Source organism: Vicia villosa, linkage group LG1 (genome assembly GCF_029867415.1).
Source record: "Vicia villosa cultivar HV-30 ecotype Madison, WI linkage group LG1, Vvil1.0, whole genome shotgun sequence".
Lineage (NCBI taxonomy): Eukaryota > Viridiplantae > Streptophyta > Magnoliopsida > Fabales > Fabaceae > Vicia > Vicia villosa.
In genome coordinates this window covers 92828459-92841424 of record NC_081180.1, presented here as the reverse complement: position 1 = coordinate 92841424, position 12966 = coordinate 92828459, and the positions used below count along the sequence as shown (strand labels likewise).

The 12966-nt window shown below is 30.8% G+C and overlaps 2 protein-coding genes across 2 annotated transcripts; both read left to right on the top strand.

Annotated features, from left to right (window-relative positions):
• The first annotated feature begins 827 nt into the window (after positions 1-827).
• Positions 828-3133, top strand: LOC131612423 (F-box/LRR-repeat protein At3g48880-like). Its single transcript, XM_058884217.1, has 3 exons — positions 828-962; positions 1584-1979; positions 2383-3133. Exons 2-3 carry the CDS (start codon positions 1621-1623, stop codon positions 2939-2941), a joined length of 918 nt encoding a protein of 305 aa, XP_058740200.1. The 5' UTR covers positions 828-962; positions 1584-1620; the 3' UTR covers positions 2942-3133.
• A 7272-nt stretch (positions 3134-10405) lies between these two features.
• On the top strand, positions 10406-12572 carry LOC131612411 (membrane steroid-binding protein 1-like). Its single transcript, XM_058884207.1, has 2 exons — positions 10406-10796; positions 12003-12572. The coding sequence occupies exons 1-2, from the start codon at positions 10480-10482 to the stop codon at positions 12328-12330; spliced, it is 645 nt and encodes a 214-aa protein (XP_058740190.1). The 5' UTR covers positions 10406-10479; the 3' UTR covers positions 12331-12572.
• Positions 12573-12966: the final 394 nt, after the last annotated feature.

Genomic DNA, 12966 nt, shown 5'->3' with positions numbered 1-12966 from the left:
TTTTTTTTTTTGTTGAATTTACATTCCATATACTCTGTCATACTTCTACTTAAGCGAAAACCATGTGTTTCTAAAACTCGTCTCCAAGTCTCTAACATATCATGTAAATCCTTCTTTGTCTTCCCAAGCAAAACTATATCGTCTGCAAAAAGCATGCATCTAGATGCTAGCTCTTAGATGTGTTCCATGAGTACATCCAAAATTAAAGTAAAAAGGTAGGAGCTTAAGGTTGAACCTTGATGCAAATCTATTGTAATGAAGAATCGTTTGTCTTTCCACCTTATGTCTGCACGCTAGTTGATACATCTTTAAACGCTAGTTATAATTTTAAAAATTACCTTTTTTAATTTACAACAATCCAATATTATTCAGACAACTAACAATGCGTGATAACGTGATTGTAGAAAATTTGTGACTACAATCAAACCTAACTTCTCTAGAAAGATAGTCGATTTAACTCTGACCGCTATGTTGATGTTAAAACCTCTTTTATTAATAATCCGCAAATATTTTTGTAAATATTAACCGATTCTTAAGATTGAACGTAATAATCCGTTAATATTTCTGTAGATATTAGTCGATTCTTAAAATTAAACATAACCCTATATATTCGTCGAATTATATAATTATTTTAAATTAATTATATGATATCTAGAACAATAATTTCTTTATTAAAGGATATGAAAAATGGATGTAAATATTAATCTTTTTAATGAATATTAAAAAGATAAGTTGATAAGTTTAACTTAAATTTTATACTATAAAATTTAAAAATTCATTGTATTCAACTTTAATTATATATTTTTTATAATAAGATTATAAATAAAGAAGAAATGAACGAGAGTACGGAACACATGAAAACCTCTGCATTTTGTGTTCATTATTCATGATTCAACGTTGTTACTCGACAAGGACACAACCACATCATCGTCCACCCCGCACTCTTCTCGTCTTGTCCTAAGGTTTCTCTTTCTCTCTCTCTCTCTTCTCTGTACTCTTCACACATGAACAATCACAAGACACAAATTTGCATGTACTTTCATATCTCTTTCATTTCTGAAAGATAGAAAATTTATGTCATGAGGATTAGATCTTTGTCTCAAATTACCAACCCATGATTTTTTGACTCTCCAAGTTTTGATTTTTTGCTTTTTTATTTCTGGGTTTGTGTAATTTGGTTTGATCAGAAAGTTGGTGGTAATTGAACCACTTCTGGTTTTTTTGTTTTGGGTTTCACAATTTTGAGATCTGATACGAAAAAAATTCATTTTTTTTCTTAGGAAGGGTTATGGAAATTGGCATAACATGGGTAATTGAACTTTGGTAAATTTAACTGAATCAAAGTGCCAATGGTTTTTTGGGGTTCAATGATAATTTTTTTGTCTTATTAGTTCTTCATTTTTGAGGTTATGGAAATCATGAATTGCTTTGTGGAGATTACATGTATCTAATTTGTGCTTTTAATTGGGTTATAACCTTTGTTGATTTCAGAAAACTTGTTCTTCTTGTCATGTAATGCTTCTAGTTTTTTTTTAACTTTAATTGGTTTGAACTTACTTTGTTTTAAATTTGGTTTCTTGTAGGTGTTTCTATGCACAAGAATTTTGGAAAATCGGCTTGATGGACGATGTTGTTTCGAACACTAGGAGATGGGAGGATCTGGACACAGATATTTTGGTGAAGATTTTTCAGTTGTTTGACATTTTCGAGTTAACATCTGGCGTTGCTCATGTTTGTAGCGCGTGGCGCGCGGCTTGCTGTGATCCTCTTCGTTGGAAGACACTTGATTTGTCAATGTTACGATCTAATTTCATTAAGATTCCGTTAGAGCCGTTTGTTTACGTCGATGAGCGGTCTGATAAGATATTGACACGTTTGTTGAAGGTTTCGTTGAGTCTTAGCAGGCAGAGTATAGTGACATTGATCTTCCATTTCAACTTGTATGTAAGTGATGATATGTTGACATACACCGCTGAAAGGTAATTTCGACTTTTAGAAACAATATATCTATGTTTTTTTGGCGCGAACCGGATATAATTTTTTTGGCGCGAATCGGATATTATTTACGCGCAACTGCAGGGACTAATTCTATGATTGGTTTCTACCATAAGATGATTTACTCTGAAATTAGTATAGACCATATAAAGTTAACACGCGCTAGGGTTATATAAAAGGAATGAATACTTGCGAACTCTTTGAGGAATATGATAGATTGAATATCTCTCCCTTTGATACTAACATGTTAGTATGGTTTGGTATATCGGGGCGATAACTTAAATTGAACCACCTTTTTATCAGATGCTTTGTATGATAAGTTGTTTGTATTAGCTTTCTTTCAAAGTGGAGATTGAAACGTAACGAATCTCTTGTTCGTTGTTGCAGGAGCCCACAACTCAAACGACTGGTTCTTCCGGCTTGGAACAGAATCAAGAGAACAGGAATGTGCAAGGCCATCCGTTCCTGGAAAAAGCTGGAGTCTCTGACGATGCCTAGTATAGCAAACCCGCCGTATTTTCTCGAGGAAATCGCAAAAAACTGCGAGAATTTCAGTGAACTCAAGATCATGGGTCCATGCGACATCTTCTTTGCTTCAACTCTCGCTGCATTTGTTCCAAAATTGAGAGTCTTGAGCCTTCGTTGTACGACGCTATACGTGGATGTTCTCATTTTCATCCTAGACAGCTTAAAACATTTAGAAGTGCTCAATATATCGCACTGCGTTCTAATGGAAGGCCTTCCTCCTCCTCAATTTAAAAGAATTATCACTGAACTTGATCCGGCTATTCGCCAGAAGGCTACTCGGCTGCGTGAATTCATCACATGCATGGATAACTCATGCATCATGTGCCAACGTACACGAACTGATGAAGGGATCGTTAGGTGGTACAAGTACGAGGAAGGGTTTTGGAAAGAAGACGAGGTGAAATCTCTTGCACTTTAAGCGGATGATAAAAGCGATCTGGTATCTGGTATGATCTGGTTGTTGAACATTTTGGGTTTTACATTTTCTCCTTTAATTGTAGATCCAAATAACAAATTTTAATGTTTGCAAATTGATGTTGTTGTACCTTTAGAAGGAAATTGTTGAATCTTGGAACTGTGCATACAAATAAATTCTATTTTGTACTCTGAATTTTGTTGGTTTCATTTTAAATACACTTGTTTGATATCACATTGCTTCTATGAGTTCTTGCCAAAAGTTGCATATTTCTTCCTAAATGTTTTCATTTTGAACTATGAGATATATCCATTAAGCTTACATACTCTATGTAGTATCCAGTACCGACATGCATGTCCATGTCAGACACCGATATGACACTGATATTTGTGATTATGTTTAATTTTTTTATTTTAAATTATTACTTACTCTGATATGTCAAAGTCGATGTCGTGTCTGCTGTCCGTAATGAATGATTGAAAATCAAACAGATGGATGAAACAAATTCAACATTGTTCAAGAATGCTGTCATGTAAAGAAGGGATACACGATGGTTGTATTTAGACGCTTACTTAGTAAATTTTATACACTGCTTCAACATCTTATTTTTTTCTCTATCTTTTTTCATTATCACATGGTTAAAAGTAACACTCTTCGTTTCTTTTTCTCTGATGGTATTATTGAGATATTTGGCTGTCCACCAAATATTTTCAAAATAAATCAATGTAACAGATTAAAATATTTGGAAATGACATGGTCATGAAGGACTCTTTATTTGATGTCCACACATTAAAAAATCACATCACATTTTTTTTAAAATGATTCCTAAGAAAATCCTGTCTCATCTCAATAAAAATATTGCGGGAATACAAATTAAATTCTTGATTAGACTAATCGCATTGATTTTAAAATAAGTTTCCCTTTTTAAAATAAGGTTATATAGGAGGAATTTGAAATCGAGCCCACATACATACATTAAACATTATATCAAGACGATTTACAGTCAAATAAAACAAAGATCCTATATTATACCTCTGTACTTGATGATCCTGATCTCATAGCCTTGTTCATTCTTATGAATTAGAAGGTTTGAAGTCATTGTGGGGTAGAGATAGATTTTGAATATTTCATGTCATTTACGGTTCCATGATTAAATATTTTCTTTAATAAGAAGTCACTAAGGCGCTCATACCAATCTATAGGAGCTTGTTTGAGATTATAGAAAACTCTTTTTTGTTTAAAAATATGGTCATGATTTTCACGGTCCTCAAAATCGAGAGATTGAGAAATGTATACCTCTTCGTTTATAAAACTCTTAAGGAATATATACCTAACATCCATCTGATACAATTTAAAATTTAGACAACATGTTAATGCCAGAAGGAGTCGAATCACTTCGAGACGAGCTACAAGAGCGTACGTCTCATCAGTTAATCCAACTGTATTTTTTTATCATCATAATTTTTGGCTTCTTGGACCATAGACGACTAGTAATACGGAACCCTGAGGACTTTCTTAACCAAAATAGGAAATGATCCTTGAGTGAATTCAATGGCCTAATCAATTGGCTCCTCATCTTAATCGGTTGGATGAGTAAGATAATCGATTTTCCTAGCCCATTTTTGGAAAGTTTGGATAGAGAGTTGTTGTCAGTCATTAAGGCACTGTCATAATCGATTATGTAACTGATTTAAGCTTCTTCTAATCAGTTCGCTTAAGGTCCCAATCGATTGCATAGTTCAAAACAATATTTCCAATCAATTAGCTGAAGGTCCCAATTAATTGTAAATGCTTTTAAAATGAAGCTGTTAGTATCTTAATCAACTGGTTTGGGCTTGTTGTTGCACCATTCACTCAATGAATTTTGTTGCATTTTCTGCACTTTTAGACACGAGAGACTCCCCCAACAAGAGCATCTAGCATAAACTTTTGTTTTGTTGGAGTCCTTTTCCGAAGATGTGTATTTGAATGAGTTCGTCAAAATCGTGGGCTGGACATCGTCTCAGCATGTACTTGTATTCTTCCTATGCTTCATAGAGAGTTTCCATTGTGCCTTGGGAAAACATCACGATGATTGTCTCAGATTCCATGAATTTGTTGTGAGGAAATAATTTGTTTTATAAATTTTCCTCTAACAAGTTCCAATTTGCATCGTCGATATGAGTTGATCTAGATACCACTCGTTTTCTTTTCCAATTAGAGAGTGTGGAAACAATATTAGGAATACCACTTCTTCCACATTTTATGAAACTCCTAGTGTACCGACAATTTCGTAGAATTTTGTGAGGCGGGTATATGAGTCTTCATGATCTAAACCTACAAAAAGGTTAGCGTACAAAAAAAAAATGTTAAGTTGTGCATATGTGGAAATCTAGTTAGTATAATGTAATATGACATGGAATATTTTTTGTTTATTTTGAAGTTATTATGATTTGAAAAATAGCAAAAGAAACGGACATTGAACACTAGGATCCTTTATTTCATTTGCTAATCAAATACTAAGCCATAAACTATGTGAGAGATTAAAGTGAAGACAAATATAAACGAAGAGCGTTCAACCCTAGATTCATAGAATACAAATTTGATCGAAGAGAAGACAAACGAAGACGGACAATTATTACCTCCGTTATTCATCTCATTTCTTCAAAATGTATGAAAATCTAAACTTGTTAAAAATCTGAATATTTTAGTTTTTGCATCTTCGTCTTACTGATTCTTTCTACATGTTTAGCTTGAATAAGTCATGAATGAAAGGTTTGAGTATATTTTGCATCATGGGGGTGAATTTATTGAGTTTACAAAATTAGGTTACAGTGGGTTATAATGTGTTTGACAATGTGACCCTGATTTTTTGAGTTACTTTAAAGTATTAAGTGGTTTAAAGGATTTATGATACCCAACAGCAGAGAGCTTGTGGTATTATGATAAATTGGACATTAGTGAGATAGTACTATATGTACGAGGCATTCAATTTAGTCTTTGTAAGTGCTAGGGCCAAGTCCATTGTCACTATGATTGAAGAAATCAAAGTTTATTTTATGCTAAAGTGAGAGTCAAATAGGTAGAAGACTATCAAGTATGAAGGTAACATTATACCAAATATTAAAAAAAAAGGATTGCAAATGACAAAAAAAAAACGATGAATTGTGAGGTAAATTGTGAAATATAAAATTGTGAATATTATGTTGTGTTTTAAAATTGTGAACTCTATATGTGTTTTAAAATGATGAATTTTACAAGTGTTACAAGTGTGCCAGTGAATATGATAATGATGCTAGGTATATCTCATATAGGGATGACAAACAGACCCAAACCCGCATTCGAATCCGAGTCAACGGGTGAAAACCCGAATTGACTGAGTTTGGGTTCGGGTGCCACCCAATATTTTGGGTGCGGGTTTGGATAGTGTGAAACCCACACCCGAAACTCGAAATCACACCCGCTTATATATATATTGTGGAAAATTGTAGGAAAATTATAAAAAAAAATATTTTAAGTATTTTGCTACGAATTCGGGTTTGGATGAAAAATCCCGAACCCAACTGATGTAGGCATGGGTGTTACTTTGCCACCAGAATAACCTTTGGGTTCAGGTGCGGGTTTGGGTAGTGTAAAACCCGCACCCGACCCGCTGTCATCCCTAATCTCATACAATAGGAAAAAATACATTGTTAGTCTATCAAAAAATGAATGCTCATGTAGGAGATGAGTGCTGAGAGGACTACCATGCTGTCATGCAATTTCATGCATGAAGGAACAACACTTGGATATTGAATATTTTGTGCCTGACTGGTACTAAAGGACTAATATGAAGCTTGCTATGAACCAATTATTTATCCTGTCAATGGTGAAATTTTATGGACAAAAAGATGATCTACAACCACCGCCTATAAAAAGATAACCTATGAGGCCCAAGAAGAAAAGAAACAAAGAGGATGGAGAAATGGTGAAAGATGAGACACAACTGAAGTAGACAAAATAATAAATCAAGTGCATTCAAATCCATATGGATGGAAACAACAAGGCTACACCCAAAATGAAAATACTTTTGACATAAGAGACATTTCAACCTAACATAAGTCAGGAAACTCCAAGTCGAGTCTGCACCACCAAGTCAGACAGTACCAATTGATCCTTCACCACCAAGTCAAGCAACATCAATTGGGACCGCACTATCAAAGTCAAGCAACACCAATTGAGTCTATACCACCATTATCTTGAACTCAACCAATTGTAAGTAAGAAAAAGACTTCGAAAATGGTCAAAACTTATTTTGAGCCAACCTTAGTTGAGTTAATATTTTGTGTACATCTTTTGGAGTAATGTTTTAATGCCATTTTGTTTTGATTAAATAAATTATGGTTTAATTCCATTTTGTGTACACCTTTAGTAAGAAACATTTTATGTACCAAGATTCTAGTTTAATGCCATTTTGTGTAATTATATTCAATAATAGGTTATGTAACAAAATTCCGTTGAGATGTTTAATGCCATTATGGTTTGAAAAAAGTTTCTGGTATGGTATTCTATTCAATAACAAGTTATCCAAAATATTTTAACAACTTTTATAAACAAGTATAAAAAAAAAGTTTTAGTATAATTTATGAACCAGTTTTTGTAGAATTTTATAAACAAGTTATAACAGAGTTTTATAAACAAGTTATAATAGAGTTTTAATCAATTAGTTATGTTGTCTATATTATAAACCAATTTTAGCAGAATTTTAACAAGCTTTAAGCTTTATAAACGAGAGTTATGACAAGTTTAATCAACATAATATCATAATTTCATAAACTAAAATAACTTTTACATAATTTGTTTATGATAATAAACTATCACAACTTTTACATAATTTTCTCACGGCGTTTAACCAACACAGAATTTAAACTAACCATATGTAAAAGACATTGTTAAAATCCTAAAACTAAAAATTCTAACTACCATTGACATTTTCAACCATCCTCTTGTGTAGACAACCTCATTCTTCAATTTGAAGTTTTTTCTTTTGTCTTTCAATCTTCAAATTCATTTCATCTACAATTTTATCACCTAACCAGTTGAAGAAATTACAATCCTTTTCCATGTGATTTCTGTAATTTCTACAATCTAAAAACTTTTTCCTGAAGTTCAAATTGTTCATGTTCGATACAACACGAATAGCACATTTCCATTAAAAGAAACCTCCCTCATTTGATTTCTTCTAAGTACAGATTTGACATTGAAGTACTATTTAAAATCTTTGACATTGAAGATTTTTTTTTTTTGAAGAAGATGAAGTTTGAACACTAAAAAACGAAAGATGATTTCTTTTTTGAATTTGCTATGGAATGAAGAGGATTATACATTTATAAAACATTTGCTGATTCACTATTCTGACTTTTTGCAACTGGTTTGCCTCATTATCACAACTTAATGTTTTTTCAAAATATTTAACATAAATGATCAATTTAGCTATCAAAACGGTTTTTAAAAACTAAAATATAACGTTTATAAAATAAAAAGAAAAAAGAAAAATCTTAAATTAAGTTAAGAGACTTCATTAATAATTAAACTAATTTTATATTTAAACTTTACTTTAAAAATAAAAAGGAGAAAGTTACAACTATCCTTAAAAAAAACCACTTTAAAATATAAGTTAATTTACCTTCACTTTCTTATATTTTAGACCTCACAAAAATTACACAATTCAAATTAGTCCCTCACAAAAAAGTATTTAATTTAATCCCTTACAAAATTTAATCGGACCATATTAGTCCTGATGTTGATATTTTCTTCAAGCCGGTTTTTTTCATACTTTTAAACCATGACTAGATTGCCACGTTTGCTTTTATTTTTTATTTTTCATATTTTAAATACTAAATTGATTTTTAATTATAATTTCACTTTTAAACAATTTTGAATTAATAATATCAAAAAAGCCAAAATTATTTTTTATATTGAATTGAACCCAAGACCTTTAAACAATATCTTAAGTCTTTACCACTACTCCAATGTACATTCAAGAAAAATAATTCCTATAATTTTTAGTAATATTAAACGATTCTGAATTTAAAACAAAAAAGTTAAAATTTGTATCAATTGAGTCTTAAACCCAAGTCTGTTCAAGTTAAATGATAGTCATTTTACAATTAGACAAATCAATTTATATTGTTAATATTCTTATTAATGATACTTAGATTAATAATTAAGAAAAAAATATTTACTTATTTTAAATAACAAAAAAATAAATATTTATTAAAAATTTAAAAATAAAATTAATAAAATATAATTCCTAAATATAATTAATTAAATAAAATAAATTAATTAATATTTAATTGATATTAAATTAATTGATTACTATTTAGTTTGAATTAACAAAATTATTTGAAAAATTAATTGATTGTTTAATTTAAGTTGCTTAAATATTTTAACAATTAATTGAATTACTATTAAATTATTTAATTATTGTTCAATTTGAATTAGTTTAAAATATGTAAATATTTAATTGATCACTATTTGTTTGAATTAACTAAATTATTTTAAAAATTAATTGATTATTTAATTTAATTTGATTAAATATTTTAACAATTAGTTGATTTACTATTAAATTATTTAATTTGAATTATTTTAAAATAATTAAATATTTATTTGAATATTAACAATAGAAATTGATTTGCATAGTTGTAAAGTGATTATCATTTATCGGACTTAGGTTCGAGACCCCATTGGTACATATTTTATAGTTTTTGTTTTAAATTTAAAATTATTTAATATTTTTAAAAATCTTGGGATTTATTTGTCATGAATGTATATTGGCCTAGTGGTAAAGACTTAAGATAGACTTGAGTTCCATTCCTTATAATAAAAAATTTTGGCTTTTTGGATATTATAAAATCAAAATTGTTTAAAAATAAAATTAAAATTATTAGAATTGTTTAAAAATGAACTTAAAAATAAAAATTAATTTAGTATTTAAAAAATAAAATCAACGTGGCAGTCGAATCATGGTTTAAAAGTAGAAAAAAATCGGTTTAAAAAAAATATTAATAGAAGGACTAATATGGTCCAGTTAAATTTTGTAAGGGATTAAATCGGGTTTTTTTTGTGAGGGACTAATTTGGGTTGTGTAGTTTTTGTGAGGGAGCAAAATGGGTCTTCACTATATATTTTATGAAAATTTGATTTAAGTTATTTCCACTTTTTAAAATATATATTTTTTAAAATGTAAATTTTAAAATAAATAATTGTAATTGAAAATAAATCAATAAGCTATAATACATTTCTAATATAATAAAATTAATTTTATTGTTTTGTATTGAATACAGATAACTATTCATTTTAATATTGTTATAATTTTTTTAATTAATAAATAAAATCAATAGAAAAGATTTATTCTTATTATTTTTTTTAATGTGATAACAAGAAAAATATAAAATAAACAATTTAATATACATATTTAAGAATTTCCGAATATAATTGCATTTTTGTTATTTCGTTATTGAAGCTTTAACGTTTCTCTGTCTAGATTCTGCCGTTCCTCTCTCTCTAACACCGTTTCATTCATGGGAACCTTTCAGCTGTGGTGGCAGGCCCAAAAGGAGGTCGTCTTCGCCTTCACCGGTCTATCTCCGATCACTTTCTACACCCTAGCGGCGATTCTAATAGCCCTTTACTTCTCCGTTTCTAGTCTCTTTGCCTCCTCCTCCTCCGACCGCCACCACCAAACGCGCCACATCCAAGCGGAGGTTCCCCCTCTCCGACCGCCTGTTCAGCTGGGTGAAATCACCGAAGAAGAGCTCAAGGGTTACGATGGAAAGGATCATGATAAGCCCTTGCTCATGGCCATTAAGGGTCAGATCTATGATGTCTCCCAGAGCAGGTTTAGCGTAACCCTTTTTCTTAACTTTTCTGTTAATTTTATTTTTCTGATACCCCATTGTGTATGTGATTGCTAATTTTCAGTTTTTTCATTACACATATAAAAAGTTGGGATTTTTTTGGTCTTTTTCTGTGTGTGGCACTTTTTGTTTCTCTATAAAGTTTTTTTACCCATATGTGCATCTTTTGTCCCTTTTGTTTCCTTTGTTTTTTTGTTGTAATGCTACTTTAGATAGTATATGGTTTTAAGCCTATGTGTGTTTTCACAATTGATTTTGAACGTGTAAAGTTGCTTTTTTGAGTAGAATTTATTTTGCCTTCTGTGTGGATTCTAACTTAAAGCTGGGCAAAACATGATTTTGCCAATGATATTTGAAGAACTATTTTAAAGTTAACTTATTTTTTGTCAAAATCAAATTTTGTCACTGCATAACTATAAACAGAACCAACCATACACATGTTTGGTTCCACTTTTCAAAATTGATTTCAAAGGTGTAGAGATGATATTGAGTAAATTAGTTTTGTCTCTAAAATTGATTCTAACATGAAGCAATAATTTGGAGAACTGTGTTTAGTAGCCAAATTGTCTCTAAAATTGATTCTTACGATTTTGTGATCTTATCATCCCCCAACAATCCGAATCTTAAGAAGAACTGTGTGTAGTAGCCAAATTGTGAAAAAAAAAAAGCGTAAAACCATTGATTTTGTGCGATCTAGGATAGTTTCGGTTATGATCGGCTGTTTTCCTACCACCACCATTACAAACCGAGAAGGGTGACAAGATACAAATGCGCAACAATCACGGTTTGGTGGTAATTTTCCCACAAATCCACTTTCCTCCCATAATATTATGTAAAAATACTTCAAATATATAGTATGATTTTTCGTTTTAGAAGTATCTGACAACTTTTGTTACTGTTATATATTTTAATATTTTGTTACCCCTCTCGATCTTACAAAAACATTGGGTAAGATTTTCCAATCTTAGTTGTTTTACGATCTTACTATCCTCTCCCAATTTTATGCAAGATCCCAATCTTGACCAACTGCCAATTTCCAAGAAACAGAATTGATGCATGATTTTTCTTAACAACACAATCACACTCTAAGTTGTACAACAATGAATTATATGCATATGTGACAATTTTTCTGTGTAACTTAACAGAGTGCTTATACCATTTCTTATTATTATCATCTGTCGTTCCAGGATGTTTTATGGACCCGGAGGTCCTTATGCTTTATTTGCTGGCAAGGATGCTAGTAGAGCTTTAGCAAGGATGTCTTTTGAAGAGAAAGATCTGACTGGTGATATTTCCGATCTTGGCCCATTTGAGGTTGATGCATTACAAGACTGGGAATACAAGTTCATGGAGAAGTATGTTAAGGTTGGAACTATTAAAAAGGAAGTTCCAGTTCCCGAGTCCACCGGCGAACAATCGGAATCTACTCCCCGCGATGTTGATGCTGTTAATCCAACTGCTGCAGCTGTTAAAAGTGATGAAACACCTTCAAAGGTTGATGCAGATAAAGATTAATCCCACAAAGACATTGCAAAAAAAAATCATGGAAAAAGAAAAACAACATAGTAGTTGCTGAGAAGTCCGAGCAAAGTGTCAAGCATGTTTTCATGGTTAATGTTAGGCCTGCCACTTTGCATGCACTGTTGCTTTTCTTGAAGTTGAACATTCAGTCTGATAAATAATGAATTGTAGTGGTGGTAACAGAGGAATGAAATGCGAATTTTTTCCCTCCCTGCCACGGCTGTCAAATTTTTTTACCCAAATGCCACTTTCTGAAATTTAATTCCCAGATTGCCACACCTGCAGGAGATGTCCCCAAAGCAAATGGGGACATTGTGGGCCCCATCTGACACACCAATGCATGTCGCCAAATGGATTGGAGACATCCTTTTTTTTTTTTTTTTTTTTTCGTTTTAATAGTTTTTGTTTTATATTTAATATATGTTTATTTTATAATTATGTTATATGGATTAAATAATTTAATTAAATGATTTAAAATTATTTTTTTAATTAATTAAAAATTAAATTAATTATTTTAAACATAATTAATACTAAATATTTTTGTTATACGAAATATTAAATTAATTAAAAATTACATTAATTATTTTAAACATAATTAATACAAAATATTAAATTAAAACAAAATATTAT